Source organism: Hyla sarda, chromosome 10 (genome assembly GCF_029499605.1).
Source record: "Hyla sarda isolate aHylSar1 chromosome 10, aHylSar1.hap1, whole genome shotgun sequence".
NCBI classification, from domain to species: domain Eukaryota; kingdom Metazoa; phylum Chordata; class Amphibia; order Anura; family Hylidae; genus Hyla; species Hyla sarda.
The window spans coordinates 125,586,139-125,608,070 of record NC_079198.1 but is presented as its reverse complement, the minus strand read 5'-3'; the positions used below and the strand labels follow the sequence as shown (position 1 = coordinate 125,608,070).

General features: G+C 46.1%; 1 protein-coding gene across 4 annotated transcripts in view; it reads left to right on the top strand.

Moving 5' to 3' along the window:
* ROBO3 (roundabout guidance receptor 3) overlaps positions 1–21,932 on the top strand; it is a 371,292-nt gene that overhangs the window by 297,936 nt on the left and 51,424 nt on the right. For all 4 annotated transcript variants that reach the window (XM_056544121.1, XM_056544122.1, XM_056544123.1 and 1 more), the window contains exons 3-7: positions 9,280–9,437; positions 9,715–9,835; positions 10,292–10,430; positions 13,479–13,606; positions 20,752–20,876. In XM_056544121.1, coding sequence (XP_056400096.1) covers positions 9,280–9,437; positions 9,715–9,835; positions 10,292–10,430; positions 13,479–13,606; positions 20,752–20,876 — 671 coding nt within the window. The remainder of the gene's footprint in view (positions 1–9,279; positions 9,438–9,714; positions 9,836–10,291; positions 10,431–13,478; positions 13,607–20,751; positions 20,877–21,932) is intronic.

The window sequence follows — 21,932 nt, the reverse complement described above, 5'->3', positions numbered from 1 at the left end:
TCATCCGGATTCCCAGCCCTTAATACGCAGAATTAAACTCATGTTTCTCTGTCACGCCGATGAAATTTCACGTGCTCTGAAATTTGCCGGGAAGACGACAATCTTATTAATCACTTTTCCGAGGTCTTGCTCTTTGACAGCGCGGCTTCTGCTGCCGGAGTAAGTGTCATTTGTTTTAATGAACAATTATATCGCAGGCGCCAAGCCGTATCTGCCGTGTGGCGACAGCGCCAAAGGAAAGAAATTCAATTTATTATTACAAGGCCAGGGCCCGCTGTTATCTGAGCTTCCCAACCTGTGCCTCCAGCTGTTGCAGAACTACAACTCTCAGCATGCCCTGACAGCCGAAGGCTGTCAGGGCATGCTGAGAGTTGTAGTTCTGCAACAGCGGGAGTGCCTGTGCCCTGCTGAGTGTTGTAGTTCTGCACTGCACTTTTTGGAAGATAAAGAGGGGCACCAGCTGGAAAACATCTTCTCCGGGGTTCAGGACCAAGGACAATCTCTTATAGTAGAGACTTCCAATGGGCCTAAAATATGGCCCTCAATTCTGTTAATGTGTCAGAGTTTGTTGGAAAGCTGGGTGATAACTTACACGACAGCTCCAGGGCCTGGATAGCCAACCTGTTTTAGAGGAAAAGCTGGGTTCTCTAGCACCTTTAAGGGCATGGTGGATGTTGTAGTTCTGCAGGTTGTAGTGCCTTCTGAATGACAGATCTGTATCAGTATCTGGAAAAGCTGGGTGACAACTATTATTACAGTTCATATAGGGCTTAGGGCCTGAATGGCGACCTGTCATTTTATGGGGGTCTGGGTAAGATGTGGGGGGGGGGGGGGGGGGGCAAGCCCAGTAAAGCCACTAAAAGTCTCTGTTAGCCATTGCATTGCTGGTGGTGGGACTATGCAACGAGTGGCGCCCCCTGTGGAACATCTGGATTACAACTATTATTACAGTTCTCATAGGGCATTGTATGGGTGTCTGGGTAAGGTGGGTGACAGGCTCGGTTAAGCCCTTATTACCAGTCTGTGTTAGCCATTGCGTTGCCGGTGGTGGGACTCAGCAACAGGTGGCGCCCCCTGTGGAACATCTGGATGACAGCTATTATTACAGTTCTCAAAGGGCTTAGGGCCTGAATGGCAACCGGTCATTGTATGGGGGTCTGGGTAAGGTGGGTGACAGGCTCGGCAAAGCCCTTATTACCAGTCTCTGTTACCCATTGACATTGCTGATGGCGAGATTCAAAAACAGGTGGCGCCCCCTGTATGTAGTTGAAGGACTGCAGAAGAGAAGTGGTCCCCTGCTGGGGGGTCCTCAGCTGTCTGGTGGGGGTCTCTGCCCCATTATCTTGGGGGTCATCCTCTTTGCAGCAGCTGACATGTAATGACAGAACCTGCTGCTCCTTTCTCCCATGGGGCCCCCTCCATGGGGGTCTGTCATCATAGGAGACCCCTCTCAGGGGTAATAAAGTTTAGTGCTTGTTAGTCCTCTCATCAGCTAAGTGATGGGGGTCATTGTCCGTCATCTGAGGCCTAGCAGACAGATGTGCGGGTGACCGCTCTAGTTCTGGCTACAGGAGGAGGCGACCCCAACGGGCAGCAGATGTCCCCACCACCGCATCGGGGCGCAGGTCAAACGCTTCTCCGAACAATGAAAATTAATGAAAATACATCTGTCGAGTGCTGGACAAAGCAAAATTGTGAGGATTTACATGGGACTGATTAGTTTGTCCAGTACTGCAGAGCCTAGGGTCAGTGTGTGATGGCGTCATGTTGACTGGGAGAACAGGATGATGACAGTCTGCTGATAATGCCATTCTGGCTGCAGGGAGAGCTGTGTGTTTCCAAGGTGCCTCCAGCTGTTGCAAAACTACAACTCCCGACATGCACAGACAACCATCGTATCTGAAATATAACGTAATAAAAATCTGTCTAAGTTGTCAGATCCTGTCATATATCCTGTCAGTGTGTTTCAGGGAAAAGCTGGGTGACTATTAGTGGCTACTTTAACATATCCAGCTGTGGTTGTCACCCAAATGTCCTAGATTGCAAAACAATCAGGAGTATGAGGAAGCTGGGTGACTAATATTGGCTGCCTTACGTATTCTGCAGGGTTGTCACCCAGCTTTCCCAGACTTCTGACCATTCCACACAAATACGTCTACTGATTGCCTATTGGAGTCTGGGAAAGCTGGGTGACTTTTAAGGTCTGCTGTATGTATTCCTCTGGGATTGCCACCCAACTTTCCTAGACTCTAATAAGCGATCAGGTGATGTATCAATGCAGAATTTTTTTGTCGGGCGTCTGGGAAAGCTTAGTGAATACCCTTGTATGGAAGCTGCAAGATGTATATAAATATGTATTGTGTCATTTCATGGCAGCGTTTCCAAACCAGGGTGCCTTGAGCTGTTACAAAACTACAACTCCCAGCATGCCCGGACAGCCGAAGGCTGTCCGGGCATGCTGGGAGTTGTAGTTTTGCAGCAGCTGGAGGCGCACTGGGTGGGAAACACTGCATTAGAGGTTTTCACTAGGGTGTAAAATAATCTCAGTACAGTCATGTGACATGGGGGGGGGGGATGTACATTAGAGCTAAATAATTAAAGTCCGTCCCCAAAAAAATTTCCACCCCTGTGATGAATAAGATTTGTCTAAATGTGTCAGCGACTAAATGAAAGTCATGAATCTTCTGTAACTGTGGAGAATCCTCAACAAACACAGGACGGGAATAAATCATATGGGTTATCAGGGGGGAGCGGCTGCCGGGTGACGGATGAGACGAGATACAGGGGGTCACAGGGGCTTAGAGACAGGGGACCCTTATAGGAGGGGGAATACACTGTCAGAGGGATTGTTAGTATGTGTCACTAGTGCTGCGCTGGTATATGGGATGGGGGGGATTCTAATAGATGGGGAAGACTACATGGGTCTATATAAGTGGGGGTGACTATGTTATATTGGGGGGCTGTGTTAGTCTGTAAGCGGGGGCACTCTAATAGATCTGGGGGGGGGCGACTGTTTTATTGGGGGGGCTGTGTTAGTCTGTGTAAGTGGTGGTACTCTGATAAATCGGGGGTGACTATGTTATATTGGGGGGCTGTGTTAGTCTGTAAGCGGGGGCACTCTAATAGATCTGGGGGGGGGGCACTGTTTTATTGGGGGGGCTGTGTTAGTCCGTGTAAGTGGGGGCACTCTAATAGATCGGGGAGGACTGTTTTATTGGGGGAGGGCTGTGTTAGCAGTGGTACTCTGATAGATGTGATGGGGACACTGTTATATTGGGGTCTTGTGTTAATCTGTGTATGCTGGGGTACTCTGATAGATGGGGGACACTGTTATATTGGGGTCCTGTGTTAATCTGTATATGCTGGGGTACTCTGATAGATGGGGGGACACTGTTATATTGGGGGTCCTGTGTTAATCTGTGTATGCTGGGGTAATCTGATAGATGGGGGGACACTGTTATATTGGGGTCTTGTGTTAATCTGTGTATGCTGGGGTACTCTGATAGATGGGAGACACTGTTATATTGGGGTCCTGTGTTAATCTGTGTATGCTGGGGTACTCTGATAGATGTGATGGGGACACTGTTATATTGGGGTCTTGTGTTAATCTGTGTATGCTGGGGTACTCTGATAGATGGGGGACACTGTTATATTGGGGTCCTGTGTTAATCTGTATATGCTGGGGTACTCTGATAGATGGGGGGACACTGTTATATTGGGGGTCCTGTGTTAATCTGTGTATGCTGGGGTAATCTGATAGATGGGGGGACACTGTTATATTGGGGTCTTGTGTTAATCTGTGTATGCTGGGGTACTCTGATAGATGGGAGACACTGTTATATTGGGGTCCTGTGTTAATCTGTGTATGCTGGGGTACTCTGATAGATGTGAGGGGGAAACTGTTATATTGGGGTCCTGTGTTAATCTGTGTATGCTGGGGTAATCTGATAGATGGGGGGACACTGTTATATTGGGGTCTTGTGTTAATCTGTGTATGCTGGGGTACTCTGATAGATGGGGGACACTGTTATATTGGGGTCCTGTGTTAATCTGTGTATGCTGGGGTACTCTGATAGATGGGGGACACTGTTATATTGGGGTCCTGTGTTAATCTGTGTATGCTGGGGTACTCTGATAGATGGGGACACTGTTATATTGGGGTCCTGTGTTAATCTGTGTATGCTGGGGTAATCTGATAGATGGGGGGACACTGTTATATTGGGGTCCTGTGTTAATCTGTGTATGCTGGGTACTCTGATAGATGGGGGACACTGTTATATTGGGGTCCTGTGTTAATCTGTGTATGCTGGGGTACTCTGATAGATGGGGGACACTGTTATATTGGGGTCCTGTGTTAATCTGTGTATGCTGGGGTAATCTGATAGATGTGATGGGGACACTGTTATATTGGGGTCTTGTGTTAATCTGTGTATGCTGGGGTACTCTGATAGATGGGGGACACTGTTATATTGGGGTCCTGTGTTAATCTGTATATGCTGGGGTACTCTGATAGATGGGGGGACACTGTTATATTGGGGGTCCTGTGTTAATCTGTGTATGCTGGGGTAATCTGATAGATGGGGGGACACTGTTATATTGGGGTCTTGTGTTAATCTGTGTATGCTGGGGTACTCTGATAGATGGGAGACACTGTTATATTGGGGTCCTGTGTTAATCTGTGTATGCTGGGGTACTCTGATAGATGTGATGGGGACACTGTTATATTGGGGTCTTGTGTTAATCTGTGTATGCTGGGGTACTCTGATAGATGGGGGACACTGTTATATTGGGGTCCTGTGTTAATCTGTATATGCTGGGGTACTCTGATAGATGGGGGGACACTGTTATATTGGGGGTCCTGTGTTAATCTGTGTATGCTGGGGTAATCTGATAGATGGGGGGACACTGTTATATTGGGGTCTTGTGTTAATCTGTGTATGCTGGGGTACTCTGATAGATGGGAGACACTGTTATATTGGGGTCCTGTGTTAATCTGTGTATGCTGGGGTACTCTGATAGATGTGAGGGGGAAACTGTTATATTGGGGTCCTGTGTTAATCTGTGTATGCTGGGGTAATCTGATAGATGGGGGGACACTGTTATATTGGGGTCTTGTGTTAATCTGTGTATGCTGGGGTACTCTGATAGATGGGGGACACTGTTATATTGGGGTCCTGTGTTAATCTGTGTATGCTGGGGTACTCTGATAGATGGGGGACACTGTTATATTGGGGTCCTGTGTTAATCTGTGTATGCTGGGGTACTCTGATAGATGGGGACACTGTTATATTGGGGTCCTGTGTTAATCTGTGTATGCTGGGGTAATCTGATAGATGGGGGGACACTGTTATATTGGGGTCCTGTGTTAATCTGTGTATGCTGGGTACTCTGATAGATGGGGGACACTGTTATATTGGGGTCCTGTGTTAATCTGTGTATGCTGGGGTACTCTGATAGATGGGGGACACTGTTATATTGGGGTCCTGTGTTAATCTGTGTATGCTGGGGTACTCTGATAGATGGGGGGACACTGTTATATTGGGGTCCTGTGTTAATCTGTGTAATCGGTGTTACTCTGATAGATGGGGGACACTGTTATATTGGGGGTCCTGTGTTAATCTGTGTATGCTGGGGTACTCTGATAGATGGGGACACTGTTATATTGGGGTCCTGTGTTAATCTGTGTATGCTGGGGTACTCTGATAGATGGGGGGACACTGTTATATTGGGGTCCTGTGTTAATCTGTGTAATCGGTGTTACTCTGATAGATGGGGGACACTGTTATATTGGGGGTCCTGTGTTAGTCTGTGTATGCTGGGGGTACTCTGATAGATGGGGGACACTGTTATATTGGGGTCCTGCGTTAATCTGTATATGCTGGGGTACTCTGATAGATGGAGGGACACTGTTATATTGGGGTCCTGTGTTAATCTGTGTATGCTGGGGTACTCTGATAGATGGGGGGACACTGTTATATTGGGGTCCTGTGTTAATCTGTGTATGCTGGGGTAATCTGATAGATGGGGGGACACTGTTATATTGGGGTCCTGTGTTAATCTGTGTATGCTGGGGTACTCTGATAGATGGGGGACACTGTTATATTGGGGGTCCTGTGTTAGTCTGTGTATGCTGGGGGTACTCTGATAGATGGGGGACACTGTTATATTGGGGTCCTGTGTTAATCTGTATATGCTGGGGTACTCTGATAGATGGGGGGACACTGTTATATTGGGGTCCTGTGTTAATCTGTGTATGCTGGGGTACTCTGATAGATGGGGGACACTGTTATATTGGGGGTCCTGTGTTAATCTGTGTATGCTGGGGTACTCTGATAGATGGGGGGACACTGTTATATTGGGGGTCCTGTGTTAATCTGTGTATGCTGGGGTACTCTGATAGATGGGGGGACACTGTTATATTGGGGGTCCTGTGTTAATCTGTGTATGCTGGGGTACTCTGATAGATGGGGGACACTGTTATATTGGGGGTCCTGTGTTAATCTGTGTATGCTGGGGTACTCTGATAGATGGGGGGACACTGTTATATTGGGGTCCTGTGTTAATCTGTGTATGCTGGGGTACTCTGATAGATGGGGGGACACTGTTATATTGGGGGTCCTGTGTTAATCTGTGTATGCTGGGGTACTCTGATAGATGAGGGGACACTGTTATATTGGGGGTCCTGTGTTAATCTGTGTATGCTGGGGTACTCTGATAGATGGGGGGACACTGTTATATTGGGGGTCCTGTGTTAATCTGTGTATGCTGGGGTACTCTGATAGATGGGGGACACTGTTATATTGGGGGTCCTGTGTTAATCTGTATATGCTGGGGTACTCTGATAGATGGGGGGACACTGTTATATTGGGGTCCTGTGTTAATCTGTATATGCTGGGGTACTCTGATAGATGGGGGGACACTGTTATATTGGGGTCCTGTGTTTATCTGTGTATGCTGGGGTACTCTGATAGATGGGGGGACACTGTTATTTTGGGGTCCTGTGTTAATCTGTGTATGCTGGGGTAATCTGATAGATGGGGGGACACTGTTATATTGGGATCCTGTGTTAATCTGTGTATGCTGGGGTACTCTGATAGATGGGGGACACTGTTATATTGGGGTCCTGTGTTAATCTGTGTATGCTGGGGTACTCTGATAGATGGGGGACACTGTTATATTGGGGGTCCTGTGTTAATCTGTGTATGCTGGGGTACTCTGATAGATGGGGGACACTGTTATATTGGGATCCTGTGTTAATCTGTGTATGCTGGGGTACTCTGATAGATGGGGGGACACTGTTATATTGGGGGTCCTGTGTTAATCTGTGTATGCTGGGGTACTCTGATAGATGGAGGGACACTGTTATATTGGGGTCCTGTGTTAATCTGTGTATGCTGGGGTACTCTGATAGATGGGGGGACACTGTTATATTGGGGTCCTGTGTTAATCTGTGTATGCTGGGGTAATCTGATAGATGGGGGGACACTGTTATATTGGGGTCCTGTGTTAATCTGTGTATGCTGGGGTACTCTGATAGATGGGGGACACTGTTATATTGGGGGTCCTGTGTTAGTCTGTGTATGCTGGGGGTACTCTGATAGATGGGGGACACTGTTATATTGGGGTCCTGTGTTAATCTGTATATGCTGGGGTACTCTGATAGATGGGGGGACACTGTTATATTGGGGTCCTGTGTTAATCTGTGTATGCTGGGGTACTCTGATAGATGGGGGACACTGTTATATTGGGGGTCCTGTGTTAATCTGTGTATGCTGGGGTACTCTGATAGATGGGGGGACACTGTTATATTGGGGGTCCTGTGTTAATCTGTGTATGCTGGGGTACTCTGATAGATGGGGGGACACTGTTATATTGGGGGTCCTGTGTTAATCTGTGTATGCTGGGGTACTCTGATAGATGGGGGACACTGTTATATTGGGGGTCCTGTGTTAATCTGTGTATGCTGGGGTACTCTGATAGATGAGGGGACACTGTTATATTGGGGGTCCTGTGTTAATCTGTGTATGCTGGGGTACTCTGATAGATGGGGGGACACTGTTATATTGGGGGTCCTGTGTTAATCTGTGTATGCTGGGGTACTCTGATAGATGGGGGACACTGTTATATTGGGGGTCCTGTGTTAATCTGTATATGCTGGGGTACTCTGATAGATGGGGGGACACTGTTATATTGGGGTCCTGTGTTAATCTGTATATGCTGGGGTACTCTGATAGATGGGGGGACACTGTTATATTGGGGTCCTGTGTTTATCTGTGTATGCTGGGGTACTCTGATAGATGGGGGGACACTGTTATATTGGGGGTCCTGTGTTAATCTGTGTATGCTGGGGTAATCTGATAGATGGGGGGACACTGTTATATTGGGATCCTGTGTTAATCTGTGTATGCTGGGGTACTCTGATAGATGGGGGACACTGTTATATTGGGGTCCTGTGTTAATCTGTGTATGCTGGGGTACTCTGATAGATGGGGGACACTGTTATATTGGGGTCCTGTGTTAATCTGTGTATGCTGGGGTACTCTGATAGATGGGGGACACTGTTATATTGGGGGTCCTGTGTTAATCTGTATATGCTGGGGTACTCTGATAGATGGGGGGACACTGTTATATTGGGGGTCCTGTGTTAATCTGTGTATGCTGGGTACTCTGATAGATGGGGGGACACTGTTATATTGGGGTCCTGTGTTAATCTGTGTATGCTGGGGTACTCTGATAGATGGGGGACACTGTTATATTGGGGGTCCTGTGTTAATCTGTGTATGCTGGGGTACTCTGATAGATGGGGGACACTGTTATATTGGGATCCTGTGTTAATCTGTGTATGCTGGGGTACTCTGATAGATGGGGGGACACTGTTATATTGGGGGTCCTGTGTTAATCTGTGTATGCTGGGGTACTCTGATAGATGGAGGGACACTGTTATATTGGGGTCCTGTGTTAATCTGTGTATGCTGGGGTACTCTGATAGATGGGGGACACTGTTATATTGGGGGTCCTGTGTTAATCTGTATATGCTGGGGTACTCTGATAGATGGGGGGACACTGTTATATTGGGGGTCCTGTGTTAATCTGTGTATGCTGGGTACTCTGATAGATGGGGGGACACTGTTATATTGGGGTCCTGTGTTAATCTGTGTATGCTGGGGTACTCTGATAGATGGGGGGACACTGTTATATTGGGGGTCCTGTGTTAATCTGTGTATGCTGGGGTACTCTGATAGATGGGGGTTGACTGTGTCTCTGTTTTGTCTTTTGCAGTTTTACGGGATGACTTTCGCCAGGCTCCCAGTGATGTGGTGGTGGCAGCAGGAGAACCAGCGGTTATGGAGTGTATCCCACCCAGAGGCCACCCCGAGCCCACTATATCCTGGAAGAAGGAGAATACCCGCATCAGTGACAAGGACGAGCGCATCACGGTGAGTGCATTCTGGGAAGATGAGATGCCCCTTCTCGCTGTAGTTTAGTAGCATGGCGATCTCAGGATCACTCCACACTGGGGGGGGGGGTGTATTTTGGGGGCTCCCTCCATGTTCTTGTCTCTTGTTTTGTGATACAGGCTCCTATGTGTCTATATCCATTGTGTGTACAACACTACAGACCATGGAGGTGCCATATACAGAAGAGATCTACACTGGTACTGTTGTTGTTTGTCGAATCTTAATACCCTTTATATCATTAATCTTTAAATTTTAGATTCGGGGAGGAAAACTGATGATTTCCAATACGAGGAAAACGGACGCGGGGATGTACGTGTGCGTAGCGACCAACATGGTGGGAGAACGAGACAGCGAGCCGGCGCAGCTGGTGGTCTTCGGTACGTTGCAATCTGCGAAATTGCAGAGCGAGAAGTGTCAGTCATTGCCAGGAAGTGATTCACTCGGGAGATAAGGCAAAACCAGAGACATTTGTTCTGTGGGAGGAGAAGAGGAGACAAATTATCCTGAGAATTAAACCACAAGAGAGAAAATCACATTCCTGACGCTTCCGATTGGGAACAGCACAGACACGTTTCCTGCAATTAACCCCCGCTGTCCCGTGTCACCCGTTCTCTGTACCGTAACACTGAGCACCCATAGATCTACTGGGTGATAGTCAGTATTGCCACCACTGAGTCACTTACAACTTTCTCAGGCTCCTGAATGGCAAATCTGTGTATCGATGCAGATTTTTTATTTTTTGGGGCAAATTTGCCGTTCAGGACTGTGAGACAGCTGGATATTGTAACTTTTTTTCTGTAATGTTTGCCTATATCTGCCTCTTTTTCTCACAGAGCGCCCCACGTTCGTGAGAAGACCCATAAACCAGGTGGTCCTTGCGGATGACGTCGTGGACTTTCAGTGTGAGGTTCAGGGAGACCCGATGCCCACCGCTCGATGGCGGAAAGAAGAAGGAGACTTACCCCGGGGGAGGTGAGTATATCAGATTTTATTGCGATTCTTTATTCACTACTATTGATTGGGAATTGTTCTCTATAATGCATTAAAGGGGAACTCCGGTACCTAAAAACTTATCCCCCTATCAACAGGATAGGGGATAAGTGTCTGATCGCGGGGGGGGGTCAAACGAAAAAGTGGCAACAGTGGATAGGGAAAAGGGTCTGATCGTGGGTCCACGAGAAGAAGTGGCTGACACGCCCCTCCATGTATCTCTATGGGAGAGGCGGGGATACAGCGCTCGTGTATCTCCAGCTCTCCCATAGAGATACATGGAGAGGCATGTTGGCCATTGATTTATGCGTTGTCTGATTGCTCCGTGCATGAGGATTACCGGGGTGCCGGGCAGGAGATCGTGGGGGTTCTGACTGCTGGGCACAGTGGATAGGGAAAAGAGTCTGATTGCGGGGGTCCACACGAAGAAGTGGCTGACACGCCCCTCCATGTATCTTTATGGGAGAGGCGGGGATACAGCGCTCGTGTATCTCCAGCTCTCCCATAGAGATAAATGGAGGGGCATGTTGGCCACTGCTTTGTATGTTGTCTGATTTCTCCATGCATGAGGATTACCGGGGTTCCGGGCAGGAGATCGTGGGGGTTCTGACTGCTGGGAACAGTGGATAGGGAAAAGGGTCTGATCGCGGGTCCACGCGGAGAAGTGGCTGACACGCCCCTCCATGTATCTCTATGGCAGAGGCGGGGATACTGTGCTCGTGTATCTCCAGCTCTCCCATAGAGATACATGGAGAGGCATGTTGGCCACTGATTTGTGCATTGTTTGATTGCTCTGTGCATGAGGATTACCGGGGTGCTGGGCAGGAGATTGCGTGGGGTCCGACTGCTAGGCACTGTGGATAGGGGATAAGTTCTTAGGTACCAGAATTCCCCTTTAAAATCAGATCTCCGCTCCTGCAGACCCAACTATATAAGCAAACATGCAGTGTAAAGCATAGGGCACTGTTTCCCAAACCGTATGTCTCGCAGCTGTTGCAAAACTACAACTCCCAGCATACCCGGACAGCCAAAGGCTGTCCGGGTATGCTGGGAGTTGTAGTTTTGCAGCAGCTGGAGACACCCTGTTTGGAAAACACTGGCATAGGGGAAGGACCGCAGTAGGTGGAATAAAATAACTGCTGAGGCAGAAAGTGTGTTATAAACTATAATAATGTAATAACAATACCGCAGCCTCTAATAGACAGATCAGAGCGGTATGAAGGGTTTGTGCATACGGCTTATGTATACCAGCGAAAAAATATGTGGCAGTAATTGCAATGGTAGACGGTAATTTCCTCTACATTTTTGCACGCTTTTGACCGCGTTTTCAATACGGATAATCTATCCGAGGAACATGCGCGGAATGAGTGACGTCACTTATGGTGAAACAAAAATGGTAGCAACGGGATGAGCATTGCCCTGGTATTCTGTGTAAGCACCACCTAAGGGTATGTTCACACATCACTCCAAAATCTGATGTGTATTCTCAAGACAGAAATCCGGCACTTTCCATGCACGGTTTCACTCCCTGCGTGCATGGATGTGAACGGTATAGATACGGTTCCTTTTGCACCACATTTTGCCCCTTGCTGCACTGCAAAAGCAAAATGGCACCAAAATGCCACACGGGAATTTTGCCTTGTGATACAGTTTGTCATCAGATTTGTCATCAAATTTGAAGCCGGAAAATCCATGGTAGATCCAACATGTGTGACCAGGGCTTAAAGGGGTTATCCAGGAATAGGAAAACAGAGCTAATTTCTTTCAAAAACAGCTCCATGTCTGTTCCCAGGTTGTGTGCAGTATTACAACTTGGCTTCATTCACTTCAATGGGACTGAGCTGCAAAACCACACACAACCTGGAGACAGAAGGGAGCGTTTTTTTGTGTGTTTTTTAAAAGAAATTAGCTCTGTTTTAAAGGGTCACTCCAGTGATGCAAGTCCACATGCTCTCTATGTGGAAACTCTCAGCTCATTTTGGGTGGTGGGGTTGCCAGGGCAACTGTACAATGCCCGCCAAGTTCTGTGCATGAGCCTTATTCTAATTAATAGGACTTGTGCACGGAACTCGCCGGCCGTCGTGTGGCAACCGACCGAACAGCATGAGCTGCGTCTTTCTACGCCGGACTGTGGAGAGTACATGGGGCAGTGTCAATGGAGTGACCCTTTAAAGGGGTACTCCGGTGGAAAACTTTATTTTTTTTAAATCAACTTGTGCCAGAAAGTTAAACAGATTTGTAAATTACTTCTATTAAAAAATCTTAATCCTCCCAGTACTTATTAGCTGCTGAATACTACAGAGGAAATTATTTTCTTTTTGGAACACAGTGCTCTCTGCTGACATCATGACCACAGTGCTCTCTGCTGACATTTCTGTCCATTTTAGGAACTATCCAGAGCAGCATATGTTTGCTATGGAGATTTTCTCCTATTCTGGACAGTTCCCAAAATGGACAGAGATGTCAGCAGAGAGCACTGTGGTCATGATGTCAGCAGAGAGCTCTATATTCAAAAAGAAAATAATTTCCTCTCTAGTAAACAGCAGCTGATAAGTACTGGAAGGATTAAGATTTTTTAATAGAAGTAATTTACAAATCTGTTTCTGGCACCAGTTGATTAAAAAAAAAAAAAAAAATAAAGTTTTCCTCCGGAGTACCCCTTTAAGCCCTGTTCACACATGTTATATCAAACATGGTTTTCAGGAAACTTCCGCTTTAGAGGTAGATAGCAGCCGATAATGATGACAGATCGGAGGTGGGAACAGATACTGCGGTCACAGCCAGACGTCAATTCCTTTCTGAATAAAAATTTTGGGGGAGATTTAGGAAAAGTTGCTGAGTTGCCCATAGCAACCAATCAGATCGCTTCTTTCAATTTTGAAAAGGCCTCATAAAAATGAAAGCAGCGATCTGATTGGTTGCTATGGGCAACTGGGCAACTTTTCCTCTGGACAGGTTTTGATAAATCTCCCCCATGGTAACAGAAATGGTAACGGTACTGTGTTTTCCGTTCCATCCGTGTGATTGCAGGTACGAGATCCGCAGTGACAACACCCTGCGCATCTCCCGGGTGACGGCAGAGGATGAAGGGACGTACACCTGTATTACGGAGAACAGCGTCGGCAAATCCGAAGCCTCCGGCTCGCTCGGCGTCCACGGTAAGAGCTCTGCTTCTAAATCATCGGACCCCTCATAATCACACATAACATAACGCCATACATGTCACATGACAGATTAACCCCCAACACACCGATCTGTGTCAGGGACTCCATAGTGTGTAGCTGTATGTTCGGATTTGGTGTTGCTGTGTACTCATCTCGTGCTTTCTTTTATTTCATGTGTGTTCACATTGCTCCAGTCGGCCCATTCTGTAAGTATCCATTTCATCTCATGTCATGCATGATGGGGGGGCGGAGGTATGGCGGTCACTTTATTTTTTGTATGTACTTGACATGTTGTAATTCATTTGGAGACAATGTAGGCGGAGGTCTGTGTCTATTTTTATGTTAGGCCATATGTAGATTTGATGGAACTACAACTATCAGCATACCCTGAGTGATGCAATCTGTCCAGCTGTTGTAGTACTACAACTATCAGCATAACCTGAGTGACGCAATCTGTCCAGCTGTTGTAGTACTACAACTATCAGCATACCCTGAGTGCCGCAATCTGTCCAGCTGTTGTAGTACTACAACTATCAGCATAACCTGAGTGCCACAATCTGTCCAGCTGTCGTAGTACTACAACTATCAGCATACCCTGAGTGCTGCAATCTGTCCAGCTGTTGTAGTACTACAACTATCAGCATACCCTGAGTGCTGCAATCTGTCCAGCTGTTGTAGTACTACAACTATCAGCATAACCTGAGTGCCACAATCTGTCCAGCTGTCGTAGTACTACAACTATCAGCATACTCTGAGTGACGCAATCTGTCCAGTTGTTGTAGTACTACAACTATCAGCATAACCTGAGTGCCGCAATCTGTCCAGCTGTTGTAGTACTACAACTATCAGCATAACCTGAGTGGTGCAATCTGTCCAGCTGTTGTAGTACTACAACTATCAGCATACTCTGAGTGCCGCAATCTGTCCAGCTGTTGTAGTACTACAACTATCAGCATACTCTGAGTGACGCAATCTGTCCAGTTGTTGTAGTACTACAACTATCAGCATAACCTGAGTGGTGCAATCTGTCCAGCTGTTGTAGTACTACAACTATCAGCATAACCTGAGTGCCGCAGTCTGTCCAGCTGTTGTAGTACTACAACTATCAGCATACCCTGAGTGCAGTAATCTGTCCAGCTGTTGTAGTACTACAACTATCAGCATAACCAGAGTGCAGTAATCTGTCCAGCTGTTGTAGTACTACAACTATCAGCATACCCTGAGTGCCGCAATCTGTCCAGCTGTTGCAAAGCATTCAGACCCCTTTTATGCTCTGACAGCTTCTGGCTGCCACAGGTTGGGAAACACTGCCCTAGCCTGTCATAGGGCATGCTGGGAGTTGTAGTTTGGCAGCAGCTGGAGAGAAGCAGATTGGGCAAGGGTGTCCAACCAGGGTGCCTCCAGCTGTTGCAAAACTACAACACCCAGCATGCCTGGACAGCCGTTGGCTGTCTGGGCATGCTGGGAGTTGTAGTTTTGCAACAGCTGGAGGCACTCTGGTTTTGAAACACCACTGTATATTGAGAGTTTATGGAACTTAAAAGGGGTATCCAGGAAAATATACTTTTTTTCAATATATCAACTGGCTCCAGTACCCCTTTAAGCCCTGTTCACACATGTTATATCAGCATAACCTGAGTGACGCAATCTGTCCAGCTGTTGTAGTACTACAACTATCAGCATACCCTGAGTGCCGCAATCTGTCCAGCTGTTGTAGTACTACAACTATCAGCATAACCTGAGTGCCACAATCTGTCCAGCTGTTGTAGTACTACAACTATCAGCATAACCAGAGTGCCACAATCTGTCCAGCTGTTGTAGTACTACAACTATCAGCATACCCTGAGTGCTGCAATCTGTCCAGCTGTTGTAGTACTACAACTATCAACATACCCTGAGTGCTGCAATCTGTCCAGCTGTTGTAGTACTACAACTATCAGCATAACCTGAGTGCCACAATCTGTCCAGCTGTCGTAGTACTACAACTATCAGCATACTCTGAGTGCCGCAATCTGTCCAGCTGTTGTAGTACTACAACTATCAGCATACTCTGAGTGACGCAATCTGTCCAGTTGTTGTAGTACTACAACTATCAGCATAACCTGAGTGCCGCAATCTGTCCAGCTGTTGTAGTACTACAACTATCAGCATAACCTGAGTGGTGCAATCTGTCCAGCTGTTGTAGTACTACAACTATCAGCATACTCTGAGTGCTGCAATCTGTCCAGCTGTTGTAGTACTACAACTATCAGCATACCCTGAGTGCAGTAATCTGTCCAGCTGTTGTAGTACTACAACTATCAGCATAACCAGAGTGCAGTAATCTGTCCAGCTGTTGTAGTACTACAACTATCAGCATACCCTGAGTGCCGCAATCTGTCCAGCTGTTGCAAAGCATTCAGACCCCTTTTATGCTCTGACAGCTTCTGGCTGCCACAGGTTGGGAAACACTGCCCTAGCCTGTCATAGGGCATGCTGGGAGTTGTAGTTTGGCAGCAGCTGGAGAGAAGCAGATTGGGCAAGGGTGTCCAACCAGGGTGCCTCCAGCTGTTGCAAAACTACAACACCCAGCATGCCTGGACAGCCGTTGGCTGTCTGGGCATGCTGGGAGTTGTAGTTTTGCAACAGCTGGAGGCACTCTGGTTTTGAAACACCACTGTATATTGAGAGTTTATGGAACTTAAAAGGGGTATCCAGGAAAAAAAACTTTTTTTCAATATATCAACTGGCTCCAGAAAGTTAAACAGATTTGTAAATTACTTCTATTAAAAAATCTTAAACCTTTCAGTACTTATGAGCTGCTGAAGTTGAGTTGTTCTTTTCTTTCTAAGTGCTCTCTGATGACACCTGTCTCGGGAACTGTCCGGATTAGAAGCAGATCACCATAGCAAACCTCTTCTACTCTGTGCAGTTCCCGTGACAAGCAGAGATGTCAGCAGAGAGCACTGTTGCCAGACAGAAATAACAACTCAACTTCAGCAGCTGATAATTATTGGAAGGATTAAGATTTTTTAATAGAAGTAATTTACAAATCTGTTTAAATTTGTAGTGCCAGATGAGATATATATATATATATATATATATATAAGTTTTTTCCTGGAATACCCCTTTAAGGGACAAGTATCATGTAAAAAAAATGTACCCCCTATCCGAAGGATAGGGGGTAAGTTCTAGATCTTGGGGGGGTCCCCCAAGATCCCCCGCGATCTCCTGTTTAGAGCCCCGGCTCTCCTATACAGCAGCGCGTCACGACCCTCGCCCGAAGTAGGGGCCGCCATGCCCCCTCCATATAGTTCTATGGGGAGCCGTTTGGAAATCTTCGTCTGTCCCTTAGAACTATATAGAGGGGGCGTGGCGGCCCCCGCTTTGGGCGGAGGTCTTAACGCGCCGCTGTATAGGAGAGCCGGGGACTCTAAACAGGAGATCACGGGGAGACCCAGGGCTTGGACCCCTTCGGATAGGGGATAAGTTTTTTTTACATGATACTTGTCCTTTAAAAGCTGTATGCAGTAAGCTCTTGGCCTCCCTCTAGTGGTGGCTGCAGGAAGCCTAAACTGTACAAATTAGTTTTAGGGCATGCTGGGAGTTGTAGTTTTGCAACAGCTGGAGGGACACTGGTTAGGAAACACTAGGAAATACATTAATGTATATATAACAATGCACAGAGCAGAACTATAAGGATTAAAAGTAGAAAATTTAGTTTTTTCCGGAAGGTGATCAAATCCCGACAGCTCATAATCTAACCCCTGATCAGCCTCAGCACCCAGAGATGAGCGTTCGCCCCGGATACAATGTTATTTATGATCTGTGTCTCCTATTCAGTCCTTTGAAGTCAATGTTTGTCAGAATTTGGGTTTCCTCTAAGGTTTAACCCCCGCCCCCGTACATTCCACGGCCCAGAGAATTGATGATAATGGTTCCCCATCCGCCCGGTCGTCTGCACCGCGCCCCACCTGACTGATAAAAACATACGAGTACTTTAGTGCAATGAATATATAAGAGACTGCATCACCTATATAGACCTTCAGGGAGCGCATCACTAGGCGCTTTACGCTCCATCTCCACGTATACTGATCTAGGGACGAGGCAATGCCTTCCCAGGATTATTCACTATGATATCTCTCGGCTGCAACTTGTATTTATAGACGGGCAGAATATGAATTATTAACATCCGGCCATATAGTCATTTCCATAAACGATACCCCATCCCCCCCACCCCCCTACTCCTGCACAAGAGCAATTGGCCGTAAAATATCCGATACTGTATTCGGTGTTGGGTTTCTGGGGATGAACATCACTTGTCAGGACGGGTTCACATCACCCGCCACCATCATCACGTCGGCTCCTACATATGATCAATACCGCGCCGATCAATTCTCCTGTTCATTAGAGAGAGATCAGCAGCGTGACCGAGGGGCGGCTGAGAGCTGTATACAGGGGTCTCCAGGGACAAACTGCTTCCCGTCCAGTGTATCTAATCATATCATGTGTGATACTGTGCTGCTGAGCCAGTGTATTAGTATCACACAAAGTGCCTAATTATGCTAGTGATACTGAGCCTTGGTACGTAATACTAGTATGTGATACTGAGCCTTGGTACATAATACTAGTATGTGATACTGAGGCTTGGTACGTAATACTAGTATGTGATACTGAGCCTTGGTACGTAATACTAGTATGTGATACTGAGCCTTGGTACGTAATACTAGTATGTGATACTGAGCCTTGGTACGTAATACTAGTATGTGATACTGAGCCTTGGTACATAATACTAGTATGCGATACTGAGCCTTGGTACGTAATACTAGTATGTGATACTGAGCCTTGGTACGTAATACTAGTATGTGATACTGAGCCTTGGTACATAATACTAGTATGTGATACTGAGCCTCTGTACGTAATACTAGTATGTGATACTGAGCTTTGGTACGTAATACTAGTATGTGATACTGAGCCTCTGTACGTAATACTAGTATGTGATACTGAGCCTTGGTACGTAATACTAGTATGTGATACTGAGCCTTGGTACATAATACTAGTATGTGATACTGAGCCTCTGTACGTAATACTAGTATGTGATACTGAGCTTTGGTACGTAATACTAGTATGTGATACTGAGCCTTGGTACGTAATACTAGTATGTGATACTGAGCCTTGGTACGTAATACTAGTATGTGATACTGAGCCTCTGTACGTAATACTAGTATGTGATACTGAGCCTTGGTACGTAATACTAGTATGTGATACTGAGCCTTGGTACGTAATACTAGTATGTGATACTGAGCCTTGGTACGTAATACTAGTATGTGATACTGAGCCTTGGTACGTAATACTAGTATGTGATACTGAGGCTTGGTACGTAATACTAGTATGTGATACTGAGGCTTGGTACGTAATACTAGTATATGATACTGAGGCTTGGTACGTAATACTAGTATGTGATACTGAGCCTCTGTACGTAATACTAGTATGTGATACTGAGCCTCTGTACGTAATACTAGTATGTGATACTGAGGCTTGGTACGTAATACTAGTATGTGATACTGAGCCTTGGTACGTAATACTAGTATGTGATACTGAAGCTTGGTACGTAATACTAGTATGTGATACTGAGGCTTGGTACGTAATACTAGTATGTGATACTGAGGCTTGGTACGTAATACTAGTATGTGATACTGAGGCTTGGTACGTAATACTAGTATGTGATACTGTCTGTAATAATACAATTGTGTGAGAAACTGTCTGCTGGGCTGCTGTATCTAAGTGTACCATGGATGATACTGTCTGCTGGGCTGTTGTATCTAAGCGTACCATGTATGATACTGTCTGCTGGGCTGTTGTATCTAAGTGTACCATGGATGATACTGTCTGCTGGGCTGTTGTATCTAAGCGTACCATGTATGATACTGTCTGCTGGGCTGTTGTATCTAAGTGTACCATGTATGATACTGTCTGCTGGGCTGTTGTATCTAAGCTTACCATGTATGATACGGTCTGCTGGGCTGATGTATCTAAGCTTACCATGTATGATACTTTCTGCTGGGCTGATGTATCTAAGCGTACCATGTATGATACTGTCTGCTGGACTGTTGTATCTAAGCGTACCATGTATGATACTGTCTGCTGGGCTGTTGTATCTAAGCGTACCATGTATGATACTGTCTGCTGGGCTGTTGTATCTAAGCGTACCATGTATGATACTGTCTGCTGGGCTGTTGTATCTAAGCGTACCATGTATGATACTGTCTTCTGGGCTGTTGTATCTAAGCGTACCATGTATGATACTGTCTGCTGAATTGTTGTATCTAAGCGTACCATGTATGATACTGTCTGCTGGGCTCTTGTATCTAAGCATACCATGTATGATACTGTCTGCTGGACTATTGTATCTAAGCGTACCATGTATGATACTGTCTGCTGGGCTGTTGTATCTAAGCGTACCATGTATGATACTGTCTTCTGGGCTGTTGTATCTAAGCATACCATGTATGATACTGTCTGCTGGACTATTGTATCTAAGCGTACCATGTATGATACTGTCTGCTGGACTATTGTATCTAAGCGTACCATGTATGATACTGTCTGCTGGGCTGTTGTATCTAAGCGTACCATGTATGATACTGTCTGCTGGGCTGTTGTATCTAAGCTTACCATGTATGATACTGTCTGCTGGGCTTCTGTACCTTAGCCTGTCATGCCTGATATTGTCTGCCAAGTCAGTATATCTAATCCTATAGTGTATGATACTGGCTGCTGTATCTAAGCCTGTTATGTGTGATAATGCCTGCTTAGTACCTTTAACCTGTCATGTGTGATATTGTCTGCCAAGTCAGTGTATCTAATCCTATCATATGCGATACTGTCTGCTGGATTACTATTTCTAAGCCTATCATGTGTGACAATGTCTGCTTTGCTGTGTATCTAAGCCTATCATGTGTGATAATGTCTGCTTTGCTGTGTATCTAAGCCTGTCGTAGGTAATACCGACTGCTGCGCTTCCGTATCTAATCCTGTCCTGTGTGATACTGTCCACTGTGCTCATATATCTAATCCTATCCTGTGTGATGCAGTCTGCTGAGCCTGTGTATCTAAGCCTCTCAGACGATACCACGTTTCTACTTCCATCTTTTTCCTTCCAGTTCCTCCCCAGCTGGTGACCCGACCGCGAGATCAGATCGTAGTCCAGGGGCGCACGGTGACCTTTCAGTGCGAGACCAAAGGGAACCCCCCGCCCGCTGTGTTTTGGCAGAAAGAGGGCAGCCAGGTAAGTGCAGACGTCGTCAAGTTATATCAGCGTTTTCCAAACAGAGTGCCTCCAGCTGTTGCAAAACTACAACTCCCAGCATGCCCGGACAGCCAACGGCTGTCCGGGCATGCTGGGAGTTGTAGTTTTGCAACAGCTGGAGGCACTCTGTTTGAATAACACTGGTTTGTATCATAGTCAGACGTGTCCTAAATGAACCGTCTGCTTCAGCCTCTAGATGATTGACATGTTATTGGTAGAACTGATATGACTGGTTACAATGTTGCTGATCATTGACATGTGTGACACTGGATATACAATAGCGCGGACCGCACAGACCCCCAGTTGTTCCGGGCAGAGATCAGTCAACAGCAGCCGCGGCGTGCTTCGGGGCTGTCATCAGCTCGATGTCAGGAGTCAGGACACGGTCACGCTCAGTTATCGCAATTTTCTACAGCAGTTTCGATACATCTAATGTTTTGTTTTTTTTTATGGGGCATCATAATTTTTTATTTTTTCTGAAGAAAAAAAAAAAAAAGATAACATTTAAAGGGATTGTCCAGTATAGAGTTAAAGGGGTACTCCGGTGAAAAACTTTTTTTTTTTTTTTAAATCAACTGGTGCCAGAAAGTTAAACAGATTTGTAAATTACTTCTATTAAAAAATCTTAATCCTTCCTGTACTTATTAGCTGCTGAATACTACAGCGGAAATTCTTTTCTTTTTGAAACACAGAGCTCTCTGCTGACATCATGAGCACAGTGCTCTCTGCTGACATCTCTGTCCATTTTAGGAACTGTCCAGAGTAAAAGGAAATCCCCATAGCAAACATATGCTGCTCTGGACAGTTCCTAAAATGGACAGAGATGTCAGCAGAGAGCACTGTGCTCATGTCAGCAGAGAGCTCTGTGTTTCAAAAAGAAAAGAATTTCCTCTGTAGTATTCAGCAGCTAATAAGTGCAGGAAGGATTAAGATTTTTTAATAGAAGTAATTTACAAATCTGTTTAACTTTCTGGCAACAGTTGATTTAAAACAAAAAAAAAAGGTTTTCACCGGAGTACCCCTTTAATAAAGAGC